The 16860-nt window shown below is 33.4% G+C and overlaps 1 protein-coding gene across 1 annotated transcript; it reads left to right on the top strand.

Annotated features, from left to right (window-relative positions):
- The first annotated feature begins 6637 nt into the window (after positions 1-6637).
- LOC131069411 (actin-7) lies at positions 6638-9978 on the top strand. The gene is made up of 4 exons (XM_058004823.2): positions 6638-6954; positions 7663-8056; positions 8990-9603; positions 9690-9978. The coding sequence occupies exons 1-4, from the start codon at positions 6895-6897 to the stop codon at positions 9753-9755; spliced, it is 1134 nt and encodes a 377-aa protein (XP_057860806.1). The 5' UTR covers positions 6638-6894; the 3' UTR covers positions 9756-9978.
- The last annotated feature ends 6882 nt before the right edge of the window (positions 9979-16860 follow it).

Genomic DNA, 16860 nt, shown 5'->3' with positions numbered 1-16860 from the left:
GACAATACCTACAACCTACCTCCAATCAATGATTTGTCTACACCAAAGGTCTTCCAAAACACACACCTTCACAAGACTCGATTGTCATTCTGATACCACTTGGTGTAGTCAAGGTTGAAGGGTCCATAATGGATTGTCCAGCCTTGCAGCCAAACCATACACAAAAGCACAACCAAAAATGCAATAAAAATAGATATATTAAATTTATTGATCATAACAGAAAGATCACATGCTTGCAGTCCTTCACATGGTAGTTACATTTAGCCCATTCAGGTCCCACATCCTAGCATATAGGCTACCATGGGCTTATTACTGAGAAAATAGTAAACATAAGTCTTTCAAATCCACCTCCCCTACGGTGATCCCACAATGTTGGGTTACACTTTTTGGTACATCTTGATTTTTGCTGAAATCATACATTTTTTAGAAATTATAATGATTTAATCCTTGAGAGGTCTCATTTGAAGTAATTAGTTTAAGAGAGGTAGATCAAAGCCTCTTAGATCAAAATGCCTTGGATAAAACCTCTCTACTCTTAAATCATACTTGCAATGGAGCCTCCTTCATACCTATCAAAATGTTGATAACAAACTACTTTTACATTACCGATTTGGGGGTAAAATGAATTGATTTAAATGTTTGTTTTTAAAGTATGTAGTCCTTATTATAAGGTTTCCAAATAGTATGATTTTGAATATATTTAATTTCATTAATATATTTATCTTTTATTTCTTATGAATGTAGGTTTTTTCATTGAACATTAAGGATTGTGTTTCACACATGTGGAAAAATTGAAAAATGGAGAAAAATAATTGTAAAAAAAATATTTTCCCTAGGTATTGGTATCATCATTTCAACACAAAAAGAGGTTAATTCAAATACATACAAAAATGGTTATGCATTACATAATAAACCTTTGTCCAAATTACAATTACTCCAAATTTAAAAATTAACTAAAAAAAATACATGTAATGACCCTCTGTTTGTTGCAGGACAAGGCCCATAAGGAAGAGGATGCTGACAAGCAAGTGTGCAAGGAACTCTAAGTTCCTCATAGAAGACTGAGACAATGTCTTTGGGAAAGCAAGGCTTTGCAAGCTAGGTCCCTAAGTCTAGGTTCTTTATAGTTTTTATGTTTAATGGTTTTATGGTTACTCTGAATTTACAGGGTGTACCCCCTGCTGCCACTTATTTACTACTTTGTTGTTAAGACTCTTTATTTTGGTTTTGATCTGTCTGTCGCAAATGTGCTACTTCTACCCCTTGGGCGTCGTTAAGGGTCAGCGCCCTAGTTTTAATTGCTTTTAATATCAAAAAGAAAAAAATATTAAAATATATCCATCCATTAGTATTGGTGTGACAAATCTAAGCTTTAAAAATTAGAAATTCCTTCTTGCTATAAAAAATGTTATGCTTTATAGAATAAGTGTCACTTCTGAAAAATGTTTGATTTTTGTAAATATTAAATCATTAAAAGTTACATAACAATATGAACAATTCATTTCTAATTATTTAAAAAAAAAAAATTAATCCATTTGAAAAATCTAACAAATCAGTAGTTTACTTCATCTTCAAATTCTTAATGGTTTATTTGCTATAAGTGTTAGAAAGTAAAGATCTAGTGCAAAATGTTGATTTCAATGTCAAGTTTGGCCAAAAAGTGTAATCCAGTATTATGGGATCACCCCCTAACTACTACTCTGTAACTACTTCTTATCTACTGATGATAACCTCTCATGAGCCTTGAGATACATAAATATTAGGTCCAAACACTAGAAATGATCCACAACAGCCTCCTAGGTCTAATCAATTATGTAACATGTGCATTGGCTTTGAGTGCTTGAAGAAGGTCTAAACTAAGTGCAGATATGTGTGGACCCATTTGAATGTTATTCAGCCTAATATCCACTATATGACATGTTTTGCAAGTTTCACAAGGGTCAGAAAAGTTTCGCATGCTTCCATCTTTGGGTTCGGTCTCGGGTTCTCTGAGATGCCCATACATTAGTAATTAATTTTCCTCCATAATGAGGTTGTTTCTACCAAATGTCCAATAGGCGAGTGGCTCTCCTTCATCATTGGGTTGGTTCTACAACTATATTTGCTTTGGTGTTTTTTATTTTATATTTCTTTTAGACCAAATCTATTCTAGCTATTTGTGGAGGTTGAAAAACCAAAATGGGGGTTTGATTAAGGCAAGCCTCAAATAACCCCCAATTTTTTTTCCATTCGCTCTTTGTGTACAGGTTGAAGTGTTATGCAATTTGAAGATGCATGTTCTAGGAGCTTTCTCACTAACTATAATAAGACAACAATGTGTACATATTGTATTCCTTGTAATACACTAACATATGAGGCCAAGAGTATCCTTAATCGGTGACAAATTCCTCTCAATTTGTATTTGTCATTTTTGTAGCTTTTCAAAATTTCTCTCTATAGTTTTGTTTTTTCATTGGGTTCGTTCTACAACTATATTTACTTTGGTGTTTTTTATTTTATATTTCTTTTAATCCAATCCTGTCTAGATATTTGTGGAGGTTGAAAGACTAAAATGGGGGTTTGATTAAGGCAAGCCTCAAATAACCCCCAAGTTTTTTCCATTCGCTCTTTGTGTACAGGTTGAAGTGTTATGAAATTTAAAGATGCATGTTCTAGGAGCTTTCTCACTAACTATAAGAAGACAACAATGTGAGAATATTGTAGTCCTTGCAATACACTAACATATGAGGCCAAGAGTATCCTTAATCGGTGACAAATTCCTCTCTATTTGTATTTGTTATTTTTGTAGCTTTTCAAAATTTCTCTCTATATCTTGCATAATATTAGTTACAAATTTTCCCTTTTTAACATACTTGAGCCACTACTATTTAATTTTCTAGATGCCAAATGTGTTACATTGGATGGAAATCCCTAGTGTTTTACCTAAATATTAGCGAATATTTCTAAGGTGAAAGATCCTCCTATAGTGGCACTAGCAAAACCAACATTCCCAATAGTTATAATTGACTGGGAGACCCCTACAATAATTATGAATGTAATAATCAAGTTATTGATATATTGTAAAGTGTGCTTCAAATTGTGATAAGCATTTGTTGGTGGCAATTTTAGATTAATAAAATTAATCTATTTACCATGTTCGTAATGTCAACTATTGGAATCATTTGTTGCATAGCATGATCAATAGCCCTTTTGATATTAACCTCATTTTGAGGTGTTATTCCTTAGAGGTTTACAAATTGCCTCCTCAATTCAAATACCTTGTTCCAACACACCACCATGTACACATAGAAATAAGAATCACACCAAATTATTTCCCAGAAATTAGAAGTTTAACCCACTTAATAATTTGCATGACAATAGTACTATGCAAATTGTATTATTAAAATTAATTAAAAAAAAGTGAAAAACATAAAATTTCTATAATCCAAATTATTACCTTGGAGTTTATGAATTTGATCAATGTATGCATTGATAAAATACTTACATGATCAAATCTAGAAACCTTAAATAATCAAGTAGATATTTTAAATAAAATGTAATTTCATACAAATATTATTTTAAAATACACTTTACACATCTTATCATTATCTTAACTTATCATTAAAGAGGTATTTTAAAAAACATATTGCAACATGATACATGTAGCTAAAGGATACTTCATATTAATGTCCATAGTAGACAATTATTCCATGCATCTTATTCTTGTGTTATGGAGGACTTTGACTGTGGACATGCAACTTCCCCACTAGCTATAAATCATCGAGTTTTTGAGGTGCAAGATCATTTAAAACCTCACTACTATAGTGTTATTTGGAAAGTGATTGGAACCTTTATTTCACAACTTCCACTGCCATTTGGAGGTATAAATGCACTTTGATTTTTTCCTTCCATTAATAGAGGAGATGATAAGTACCAAGGAAGTCTAGAACTCAATTCTTAGATTAAAAAAATGCTTTATTATATGATTTTTAAGCCCATGGCCCTTATCAAGGGATAGGCAATTCTCATTTGATGTGTTTATAATTACAATGCCTATGGTGATCATTTCATATGATATTAATAGAACATCAAAACTTATTATTTCTTACTTGCTTTCTATAGATCTAAGATTTGTTTATACAACATATAACATGTATAATGAAGGGAGTATGTAATTTGGTAGTCAAATTTCTTTGGTTGTAATATAACTAACTTTCACTATACCAAACCATTTCAAAAAAAAATTACTAAGGAAGTCTTTTTTCTTTGGATTAAGAAAATACCATGGAAAAAAATATGTCTAAGATTTGCAAGACAATAATAGCAAATTGTATGAAATTATGACAAGCATTAAAAAATAAATCTAGCATTCAATGCTAGTGATGGGAGGGACACAAATGTGGGATTCTAAGAAAATAAAAAATGCATACCCAAGTATCAAAAAGGTTATATATTGTGGGATTCAAGAAAATAAAAAAACACATATCCAAATGTTATAAAGCTTATGTACTTGAGTCTAGAAAAGAATCTACAATTTTAGGGTTTAATAATTAAGATAAAAGAATGCAATAGTGTGTTGCCCAATTTTAAGAGTATTATGCACTTTGCGCCAAATGGAAAAGGTGCATAAGGTTTTAAAAGTTTGATAGACTTAAGTGTGGTTGGAATTTTGTGCTCATTAAGCAATTTGTATTAAAACGGAAAAAGGTATGAAAGGGGTGAAAATTTCTGATAATTTTAATTTAGTAAGGTTTTGAGTTTTGTTTTTATTTTTGGATCATGTGTCAATGTGCACACTAGTCCCAATTTTCTTTTTCGTTTTCATTTCTCTATTTTTATTGGCCTTTTAGGGTTCTCTTACATATTTGGAGAAAGCACATGGGAACTCCAATTTCTCTACAAGATCAACCTTTATGACACAATAAACACTTTTTTGGCAATTTGGAATGGTAAACTCCACATATAAATTACCTATAACCATGAATGTCCAATGAAAAATTTGTACTTGGATAATTCAAAATTTTAATTAGTATAATTAAATTAATAGTACAATGCAACAAAATCTGCAATCTAGTCTAATTGATCCTATGATCATGATTCTATTAGTTGAAGAACACGTTTATCACTCTACCTACATTATGCAAATAGAGAAGAGTGTTTGACTTCTTTAATGATAACAATCAAGCTCTTAGGTTGATTTAACAATTGAAATATATAAAATCATATAATAGATTTGACTACTAATTTTTGTGTTTGGTGTAAATTATGATTGAACTATGAATTTATTCTCAGTGATGTATAACCATGTTAATGCAAGTTGCAACTTCATTAATTATGAAACTGATCTAGGATGACATCTTCAAATACACATCCCTAGATGTAAATATGCTTGCAATTTTGTTAGCTAGAGAGTGCATTTACCATTGTTTTTGCCTACATTTGAGAAAATTGATGTCAAAGAGAATTGTTGGGAGCACATTATGCCCATAGAGAAGTATGTTTGATTTCTTTGATGACAGTCAAGACCCTAGGTTGATTTAACTATTGAAATATATAAAATCCTATAATGAATTTGACTTTTAATTGTTTTGTTTGATGCGAATTATGATTGAGATGTGAATTAATTCTCAGTGATGTGTACTTATGTTAATAAAAAAATGTCACTTCATTACCTATGAAACTAATCTAAGATGACGTCTTCAAATAGACGACATTAAATGCACAATTCAAAAGAAAATAAAAAATGATGGAGGTCCAGACCTGCGAGCACAACAGCCCAGCAAGGGCATGAAGCCCACGAACTGCCAGTCCAACGAGGGCCTTCACGAAGTAATTTTTGCCACCCAATATGGGGGCACGAGCCAATAGGTTGAACCTCTTCGAGCCAAGGAATAAGGTATCCATTCCGTCAAATTCGCCCAGGGCACGATCCAACCTCATCCCTTATGATGTCAGAGCTTTGCACTCAGCAAGACTTGATCCCTGGTGGGCTCATTTGGAACCATTCAACTTCACCAGTAGACCAATAGCCCATTTAATCATGTCTACTTCAATAAACAACAACTATAACTCAAGATTACAACTAAAACATTTTAAAAAATGAATTTTGAAACTTTAAACCAAATCACATTTTATCTAAAAATAGAATTGCAAATACAATCTAGATAAAATCATTGAATATTCAACCATAAAAACTAAATTCAATGTTAAAACTATATATCAACAATATTCATGCATAATCAGATAAGACATTTCAAGAGGTACGTTTTAAAGGAATGAAAAGGAGCTTTGATTACAAAAGTAAGGATTCTACTGATATTTGGAGAGTTCCACCAAGTGAATGATGGTCCCTAAGGTAGGTACTTAATAGAACATGTGAGGACCCTTACAAACATTGGCTTCCCATTAGCATGGGATGCCCGATTTAAGGGACAACTAACAATGGGTACTTTTCACAAGTCATCAAAGTTGGTCTAGTGTTTACAAGCCCCAAAAGTCTAAAGTAAATAATACTCTCCAGTTTTTAAGGGATATATATGTGAGTGGAAAGGTTGAAGAGACCATCAGATTGGTTGTTGGATCGCTTTTCATATGATGTTACATGCAAGCAGGCGATGATGAAGCTCATGCTCTTCCTGCCCAAAAGCCTATCCAAATCCATTTAATTAAAATCTAAATCTAAAATTTCCATGCCTCTAATCACCCATTGCACATGCAACGATACAGACATTGCAGTCTATACTGTCAGCCTGTCTGTATGCCACCCACGCCACAACTTTTTGCAAGCACTAAAGCTGCTATATATCTACCCATCAAACTCTGCCTTATACCCACTGCTTCATTTCTCTGCCCTGCATTTGCATTGCTCTGTATAACCAGCACAGATAGAGGAAGATTCTGCTATAGCAGGACAGCATGGAGGATGGCCAAGAAATTCAACCAGTTGTTTGTGACAATGGATCTGGTGCTGTGAAGGTATACACGTGACTTGTTACAGATTGTTAAGATTATTATCATACCCAAAGTAATGAATGCTATGAATTTCTTGTTGATTGAGAGGTTATTATATAGTTTAATTCATGATCCATTAGAGAATTTGTTTACAGCAGATGCATAGAAGTAGCCACTGTATGGGTCAACCTGTCTGTTTGGACTTTTGTGCTTAACAATGTGGTTGGTTATCCCAGTCCCGTAGATTGTTTGATATGGCCGACCTGTTTGTTTGGACTTCTGTGCTTAACAATGTGGTTGGTTATCCTTAATCCCATAGATTGCTTGATCTGGTAGATGTTATTAAAAACTTCCATTGACTCATTAGATTGGAATTTTATGCTTAACAATGTGGTTGGTTATCCATAAACATATAAAAGACCTGTTTGTTTGGACTTTTGTGTTTAACAATGTGATTGATTATCCGTAATCTCATAGACTCCTTGATCTTTGTTTGAAATTTTTTACTTAACAATGTAATACCGTTTTGATTTCCTGAATGTTATTAGAAACCTTCATTCATTAGATTGTCAAGACTTTCCCAAAATATCAATTTTGTTCTTTCTCTTGACAAGACATTTTATCTGAGAATTGATGTTCACATGTGGAATCTGTCATTCTTCCAAATGGAATGGTTGTTGAGGGACAAAGAAATGTATGAATTTCTAAGTTGGTAGTGGTGGGAAATTGCAGGCTGGTCTGGCAGGGGACGATGCACCCAGAGCGGTGTTTCCGAGCATCGTGGGGCGGCCACGGCACACGGGAGTGATGGTGGGGATGGGGCAGAAGGACGCCTACGTGGGCGAGGAAGCGCAGTCGAAGAGAGGTATTCTGACGCTTAAGTATCCCATCGAGCACGGGGTGGTCTCCAACTGGGACGACATGGAGAAGATTTGGCACCACACCTTCTCCAACGAGCTCCGAATTTCTCCAGAGGAGCACCCAATTCTCCTCACAGAGCCCCCGCTGAATCCCAAGGCCAACCGTGAGAAGATGATCGAGATTATGTTCGATGCTTTTAATGTCCCTGCCACTTACATTGCCATCCAAGCCGTGCTCTCCCTCTACGCTAGTGGACGAACAACTGGTAAGCCTACTTAATGACGTTTATCGGATCAAGCAGTCTTTATTAAGTATTAAGTATTTATTTAATGATTTTTATGAGATCAAGCAGTCTAAAAGATCAAGAGTGATATTTTTTAACAACATTTTCAAGTTGTTTTGGACTTCTTTTATTATTATGAATCTTGATAAAAAAGTCGTGCTAGCAGTGAAGTCTTGCCTCTTACTTAATAAATGATCCTTATAAGATCAAGCAGTCCAAAAGATCAGAAGTCATGATGTCTATGAGACAAGCAGTTGAAGAGATCAAAAGTCATATTTTTAACAACATTTTCAAGTTATTTTCAATGTCGACTTTTTAATTATGAATCTTGATCAAAAACTCTTGCTATCAATGAAGTCTTCCCTCCTACTTACTAAATGATTTATAAGATCAAGCAGTCTAAAAGATCAGAAGTCATATTTTTAACAACATTTTCAAGTTATGTTAGATGTTAACTTTTTTATTATGAATCTTGATCAAAAAATCATGCTACCAGTGAAGTCTTGCTTCCAACTTACCTAATCATGTCTATAAGATCAGAAGTCATATTTTAAACAATATTTTCAAGTTGTTTTCAATGTCTTTTTTATTATGAATCTTGATCAAGAAATTGTGCTACAATGTTGACTCTTTTATCAAGAAATCATCAAATTCTTTTCGATATCAGATTATCTAGAATAAATCTTGATGAAGAAATCATCCCTCTTGAAACCTTGCCTCTTCAAATAACTCTTTTCTATGAGAGACTCATTTTTTTCAACGTTGACTCTTCTATTCAGAATCTTGAGAAAAAAATCATCAAATTCATCTAGATATCAGATCTTCGATTAAGAAATCTATTTCTTTTATAAAACCTTGCCTCCTCGAATAACTCATTTCCCCTATTGACTCTCATTGTTTGGAACTGAAATGCAGGCATAGTGTTGGACTCAGGGGACGGAGTATCACACGTAGTGCCCATATACGAGGGCTACGCTCTCCCTCATGCAATCTGCCGTCTGGATTTAGCCGGCCGGGACTTGACGGCAGCGTTGGCCAAGATCCTAACCGAGCGTGGATACTCCCTAACGACGACCGCAGAACGGGAAATAGTCCGAGACATGAAGGAGAAACTAGGCTACGTAGCTCTGGACTACGAGCAGGAGCTCCAAATGGCGGCATCGACGCCATCGCTGGAGAAAAGCTACGAGTTACCAGATGGGCAGGTGATCACCATCGGGGCAGAGAGATTCCGGTGCGCTGAGGTCCTCTTTCAGCCGGCTCTCATCGGGATGGAAGCTCCGGGAATCCACGAGACTACGTACAACTCCATAATGAAATGTGATGTGGACATACGAAAGGATCTGTATGGAAATATTGTTATGAGTGGTGGGTCTACCATGTTCCCTGGCATTGCTGATCGCATGCAGAAGGAGGTCTCTGCTTTGGCCCCCGCCTCCATGAAAATCAAAGTAGTTGCTCCTCCCGAGAGGAAGTACAGTGTTTGGATTGGAGGATCTATTCTTGCTTCTCTCAGTACATTCCAGCAGGTGGAAGGAATCTTTCAATTCTTCTTTTTTCTTTCTTTTGCATCTTGGGTCTCTGTCTCACTTTTAAGTCTGTACTGTATGTGCAGATGTGGATAAGCAAGGCGGAGTATGATGAATCGGGGTCCGCCATTGTTCATCGCAAGTGTTTCTAGGTAGAGCGGATTCTTCGGCTTTATCCTTACGCTTTTGTGATTAGTTGATATGAGTGCGCCTGCTGATGCTGCAACACCATATTGTTATTATAATTCATTTGTGATCATTGTCTTCCATACCGTGTAATTATTTTCTAAATAAACTCATTGATGTTTTTCATCTAACGTGAGAATGAGATTAAGATTTCTACGATGAGATTACAATTTTTACGATTAGATTAAAGTTCTTTGCATATGGTGATCGTTTCTTAAAATTGTTTAGTGGAATTCTTAGTTAAAATGAGCAAGGACACCAATCTTCAATCATGCACATGCACTACAATGATCATGTAAATTTTGGATTCTTTTTAGTATTTGAAATAAAAAGATTCTTGTAGTAATTGGTTCTTAAATGTGAATGATGTTTTTATGACATTTTGAATATCTTTATATGGTAATAAATAATGTAAAATTTGTATAGGTGAAAGTAAAGAGTTTTATCATTCTTTAGACAAGAGGTTTTATGGGGAGGTTCAATTAAACAATTCATCTCTATGCCATGTGGCATCTACATGGTCCAAGTGTGTTTGACCAAATTAGGTATGGTTGAACCTATCAAAATTTACAATTTTCAAAAATAACATAAGTCATCACTTTCATTTTTAGTTTTAGTTGTTTGATTGAAAGAAGTGCATACATTTTGTATCTTGTTCAATTACTAAATCAAAAATTTGTAACTCACTCAAGTACTATATATCTATATTTATATATTTATGTATATATTAGATTGAATTATAGATGTTATAATATGATATTATAGTATATCAATAATAATTTAATTATAATATGTATATGTATTAATTTTTTTAAAGTCTTATATGTTGTACCGTGATTGCTACTACAATGTGTGTGTGTGTGTCAATATCAAGAGATATCTTTTTCAAAATGCCTATTCAATTTGTATCTGAAAATTTGATTAAAAAATAGCCACCTTAAGAAAGATAACTCTCAACATATTTTATATATATTATTAAATATATTCTAGTAGTAGTTTGATTGAAAGAAGTGAATGCATTTTGTAACTTGATCAACTACTAAATCAAAATTTTAATGATATATTTTATTTTATGAAAAATAGTTAGTATTTTTACCTAATTTTAAAAAATAGCTAAATATAAATATTTTTTAAGGTTTATAGCATAGGAGTTGTTGTACAACTATATGAGACCATGAAAGATTTGTTTATGGATATAACTACTCAAGATTAAGGAGGTTCAATGAGAGAATGAGAGAACTAAAATGAGAGCAATTATATTCTATCAATGGATGTACACATATGATATGTTGACATATTTTATTACAAAGAGAAACCTTTATATATATAGTTAAGGTTGAGACATAACACAACGTAAGATTACAACAAGTGTCTTAATCTCATGACTTGAGACACAAAAAGTGAATGCCCTAAGTAAACAATTGTGAAGAGGCCCTAAATCAAAACTAAGTAGGTTGAAAATATCATTAACACAATGCTCACTTTGAGTGCAAATTAGGATAAAGAAAGAAAATAAGGATGGTTCATAGTGACAAGGCATGATGAGGAACCCATTTAAAAAATATGAAGCTCTTCAAAAGATGATACAAAGAAAACTCATAGGATAAAAATGCCCCCAAGAGAGGATGAAGATAGAAAATCTAGGTGACTCTTTTTTGAAAAGGTGAGAATGTTAAAACCTCATTGGAGGGAAAAAAAATTCCCTTATAAAATAGAAGAAGAGAGACCATGTGAACCCCTTAAGTATTCTCATGAGCCAATAGTAGGTTCTCAATAATCAATCTCAAAGATGATCCAATATCACTAAGAAAATTTCCTCTCCTTAGAAAGAAACAAGCACAAAGGTGTATGAAGGATATCTTCCCATTCTTATAAAGAATATGAGAAAAGAAAGATCAAATGTATGATGCCCCTTAAGCAGCTTATATTTCATGATGTCAATGCCAAAATGTTTCATAATAAAATCAAGAGACCTGGGCCTAATTGAAGAATATAAAAATCCAAAACTTAGTGGAAATGGATTGAGGACAAGACCCAAAGAAGATGATGAATCCTCCAAATATTTCTCATGAATATCCAAGCCAATTACAAACTATGAAAATTAAATAATGTGCCCTCTTAGTAATTAAAGAAGACAATGCAACACAATATGAGCTAACATCAAAGAGGAGATGTATGTCCTTAATGGTGTCCTCCAAATTTACAAGAAGGGACTTATTCTTACAAACCTATAAAATATATTAAGTGCTTAGCCCAAGGAGCTATCTTTGAAAGATGATGTATATGGTCCTACTACACTAAATCACTAGAAGCCCCATATAAATCAACATTAAACTCTAAAGAAGAAAATATGGTGGTGATGGCATCCTAGTACATGAGTATAAACAATGGATTGGTACGCCAATGATGAAACATAGACTCCTCACCTTCAATATGTTGACTTATAGATAACAAAAATGAACTCTATGAATCTATGATAAGAGCCACAAGAGTTGAATCCACAATAAAAGTCTCTGAAGGAGGAGAAAGAACTTCTAGAGAAGGTTCTATGTCATATCCCCTTTTATCAAGCATTATAATTTTTATGGTCATATGAACAAAAAATGTCAATAGGTATAAGACAACTTGCAATAAGGTCTTCTAGGAGGGAGATTCATTCAAATATCCAAATATCTCCCATATTCTTGTCCAAAGGTCATAAATACACATAATGTGAGTGGTGGGGATCATGGTGTCAATATTAATATGATATGAAAATTATAAGGTACCATATATTCAATCTTGTTCTTCCATAAAAATTCTAGCAAAACGATGTGGGTTCAAAAACTAGTTCATAAAGATGGGGGAAGAGATGAAACTAATTGAAGTGCATTGAGAATTCATAGTTTTGTCTAGACCTAATCTAATTGTAACACATTTTCTAGTCATACCAATGATTAAATACTTAAATTTAATTACCTAATAGGATAATAGAGAAAATCAAAAAATAATATCAAATAAAGCACGAGACTACCCTCGTGCTTGCTCCCCCAAATCACATAATCATAGATCCCTTATAAAAATGTGATATTGGTGTGTTATACAAGCCAAATCATGACACAAATATGAAAATATAATTTGATAGTAAAATGAGATAAGTCAAACTACACCAACATGAAGTATACAAAAAAAATGCATTTTAAATAAAATTGAGCTTTGAAAGTTCTCAAAATGAGAACCAGTAACTAGTATTTTTGTAAAACAAGGTGAATAAATCTTGCAATATGAACTTTAAATTAATATATTGCAAATCTAAAACTAAAGATAAACCCTTAACAAAGTGATTGTAGAATCAAAACAAGAAGAAAACCATAACACACAAAACACCAGATTTACGTGGAGAAACCCTTTCGAGAAAAAACTCCACCACAAAAAGAGAGGCAAGTATATTACTAATCAAATGAAGATTAAAATATCAATACACTTCTCTTGTAGACCTTTGTAATATTCGGCAACACTTTGTTATCCTGGAAATTGAACAAGACTGAATGAATAACTCTAGCTCGTGGCCCCAATTTATAAAAATTTGTGAGGATGAATACCACCATGGTATTACCAAACAATAGGCTACAAAACCACCTAGAAAAACTAATGTGTATCTCCTTGAAATGAGTCAAAACACCCAAAATAGCCTCTTGTAGATGCTTAAATTACAGTTGTCATAAGGCATCTCTCATGCATGGGCACTTGCGTAAGGATTTTTTCATAAATATTGTCATAGAATCAATAATGGTTGTCATAACTATATCATAGATACTCTTGCAACCCCTTACAAGGGTCCAACCACCCCAAAGTAAAAGCTTCCAAAAGGTGTCACCTAGCTATTTTGTCCTTTTCCCCAAAGACAAACGGTAAAAGTAACTTTGCCTTTACATGGTCTCTTTCACCACCATTGGTTTAAATGGTTTAACCTCTTATGGGTAAATTATAAAAGATATTAAGAAAATAATAAATTAAGGATTTACAAGGTTGATGGCACCTAAATCCTAGAATTCTCCCACTTGACATCATACATTGTAAATTACCCCATAGAGATACTTGAAATACAAATCAAGTACAATGATCAAGGCCCATGACCTTCCTACACCAAGAGAACTTATTTGTGGTTATTGGCTTCATGATAGAATATGCAACATTATCAAAGTGTCAACTTTTTCAATCAAGACTTTTCCATTCTCAACCATCTCTCGCACAAAGTGATTCTGAACATTAACGTGTTTATAATAGGATTTTTGGCCAAACATATGGCACTTTGACTGTCACATCCAATCCTCACTATCCTGCAATCAAAACCAATAACATTATCAAGTTTGTGTAACCAAACCGCCTCCTTAGAGGCATGTATAACAGTCATATACTTTGCTTCAATTGTGAACAATGTAATTGTAAGTTGTCTTTTACTCATCCAACTCACTGCACCTCTAAACAAAGTAAACACATAACCACTAGTGGACCTTTGATTATCTAAGTCACTTGCCCATTCCACATCAAAAAAACCCTATATGTACAATGACTTATCCACACCATCAATACCATGATAAACCAAATAGTAATCAGAGGTACCTCGTAAGTATCTTAATACCCTTTTAACAAAATTCCAATTCTCTTTCCTTGGGTTAGACATAAACCTAATTAGAACTTCCACTGCTTGGGCTATATCTAGTCTAGTACAAACCATTGCATATATTAAAAAGCCAACAACATTAGCATAATGGACATTAGACATCTCTTGAATATCATCATCTGAATTAGGACACATGCCTAAACTCAACTTAGTACCAATAGAAAATGGAATACTTACTGGCTTACAGTCTTGCATTTTCATCTCTGTAAAATGGTGTCTTGACATACTTACTATGACTTAACCGAAGCTTTATGTGAACTCGATCCTTGTTGATTTGTATCCCGAGAATAAATCTAGTATCCCCCAAATCCTTCATATCAAATGTGCTAGAAAGATGAGTTTGGAGCTCTCTAATCATCATCATGGTGTTACAAATAAACAACATCATTAACATAGAAGACAATAATTATTAAATGATCATCAATAACCTTAATATAAATACAGTGGTCCTCTTCACTTCTAACATAACCCAAATTTAATGAAAAAGTATCAAACTTCTAGTACCACATCCCGGGTGAATGTTTTAACCTGCAAATCAATTTTTACTTTCCTTTCTCAACAAAACCATTAGGTTATTGCATATAAATTTCTTCTTCGATATCCCCATGCAAGAAATTACTTTTAACATCCATTTTCTCTATCTCAAAATCACAAGCAACAACATTAGATAATGGGAATCTAATAAACGTTTTCTTAGCAATAGGAGAGTATATTTCATTGAAATCAACCCTCTCTCTCTAGAAGTAGCCCTTGGCCACTAGTTTGGCCTTGTACTTCTCTAACCGACCATTTTCTCCAAATTTGTTCTTAAATGCCCACTTGCATCTAATGGGATTTCTTCCTTTGGGCAAACTAACAAGATCCCAGGTGTCACAACTATCCAAAGTTGTCATCTCCTCCTTCATAACCTTTATCCAAGACTCACTTTCCTTGAAAGAGAGTGCTTCCTTGTAAGATCTAGGTTCATCATCAGTACTTAATAAAGAAAAGTTAAAAAGGAAATCTAGTGGGCTATATGTATCAAATGGATTCCATTATCTTGTGGACCTTGTCAAAGGTAGAGTAAGAGGTTCTTCCTCACGTTCTTCTTCATCAAATTCAAATTTTTCTGGTATAACAAGTTCTTCATAACTTTTACTTGAGCTATCTTCTTATTCTCCATCTTCTTGTCCATCTCTCTATTCTTCCACATCTGCATCATCCTACTTAATTTCAAAATGCATTGTCTTTGACTTTTCCTTTGGTTGTTCTTCACCTGAGTCAGCTCTAAATTACAAAAAATCATATCTCTAGAAAATACCATTCTACGGGTTATAGGACTCCAAATCTTATAACCTTTTACATTCTCACCATATCCTACAAAGATACATTTATGAGCTTTTGAATCCAATTTAGATCGCTTCTCTTGAGGCACATGAACGAAAGCCCCACAACTAAAGACCCTTAAATGTGAAACCAAAGACTTTTTACCCAACTATGAATCTCATATAAGGTGTTTTATCAATAAGAGACTTACAAGGAAATCTATTAATTAAATAACAAGCAGTACCAATAGCGTCTACCCAAAAACATTTATCTAACCTAGCACTACTTAACATGCTCCTAGCTCTTTCCATTAATGTACAGCTCATTCTTTCTGGTACCCCCATTTTGTTGGGGAGTGTAAGGTGTAGTCTTTTGCCTAAAAATTCTTACATGTTTGTAAAACTCATCAAATTCCTTAGAGCAATACTCACCCACATTGTCAAATCTCAATACTTTTATCTTATATTTTGATTGCTTTTGAACCAATGCCTTAAATTCCTCAAATTTAGTGAAAACTTCATATTTCCAATACATAAAATAAATCCAAGTATACCTTGAGACATCATCAATGAAGGAAACATAATACTGAGATCTATTCAAAGAGTCAACATCCATTGGACCACAAACATCTGAATGAAGAATCTCTAAAAGTCACTTAATTTTATTAAGTCCTTTAGGAAATGAAAATATATTTTGTTTACCATCCACACAATTCTCACAAAAATGACTCTTACTATTAGAATAATCAGAAATACCCTCAACTAGTCGTAGACACCTAAAATTGTCCTAGCCTAATAATATAAATATTTTATTTATTTAATTATTTTATCCTAAGCCTTCTATAAATGAAATATATTTTTATTTATTTAAATTATCCTTTCCCTAAATTAAATAAATATTTACTTATTTAATTGGTCCTACCTCTTCTATTAATTAAAAAAAATTAATTATTTATTAATTCATTAGCTTTTTCTCTCTATGACACTTTTCATTCATCTCTTAATTTACCTTTAACCACCTCTCTAATATTTTCCTATTTTCTATACCTACCCTTTAATCTGAGCTGACCATTTATCCTTCCACCTCTTAATCCTAGCCCTCTA

Source organism: Cryptomeria japonica, chromosome 10 (genome assembly GCF_030272615.1).
Source record: "Cryptomeria japonica chromosome 10, Sugi_1.0, whole genome shotgun sequence".
In the NCBI taxonomy this organism is placed as follows: Eukaryota; Viridiplantae; Streptophyta; class Pinopsida; order Cupressales; family Cupressaceae; genus Cryptomeria; species Cryptomeria japonica.
This window is presented reverse-complemented; position numbering and strand designations above follow the sequence as displayed.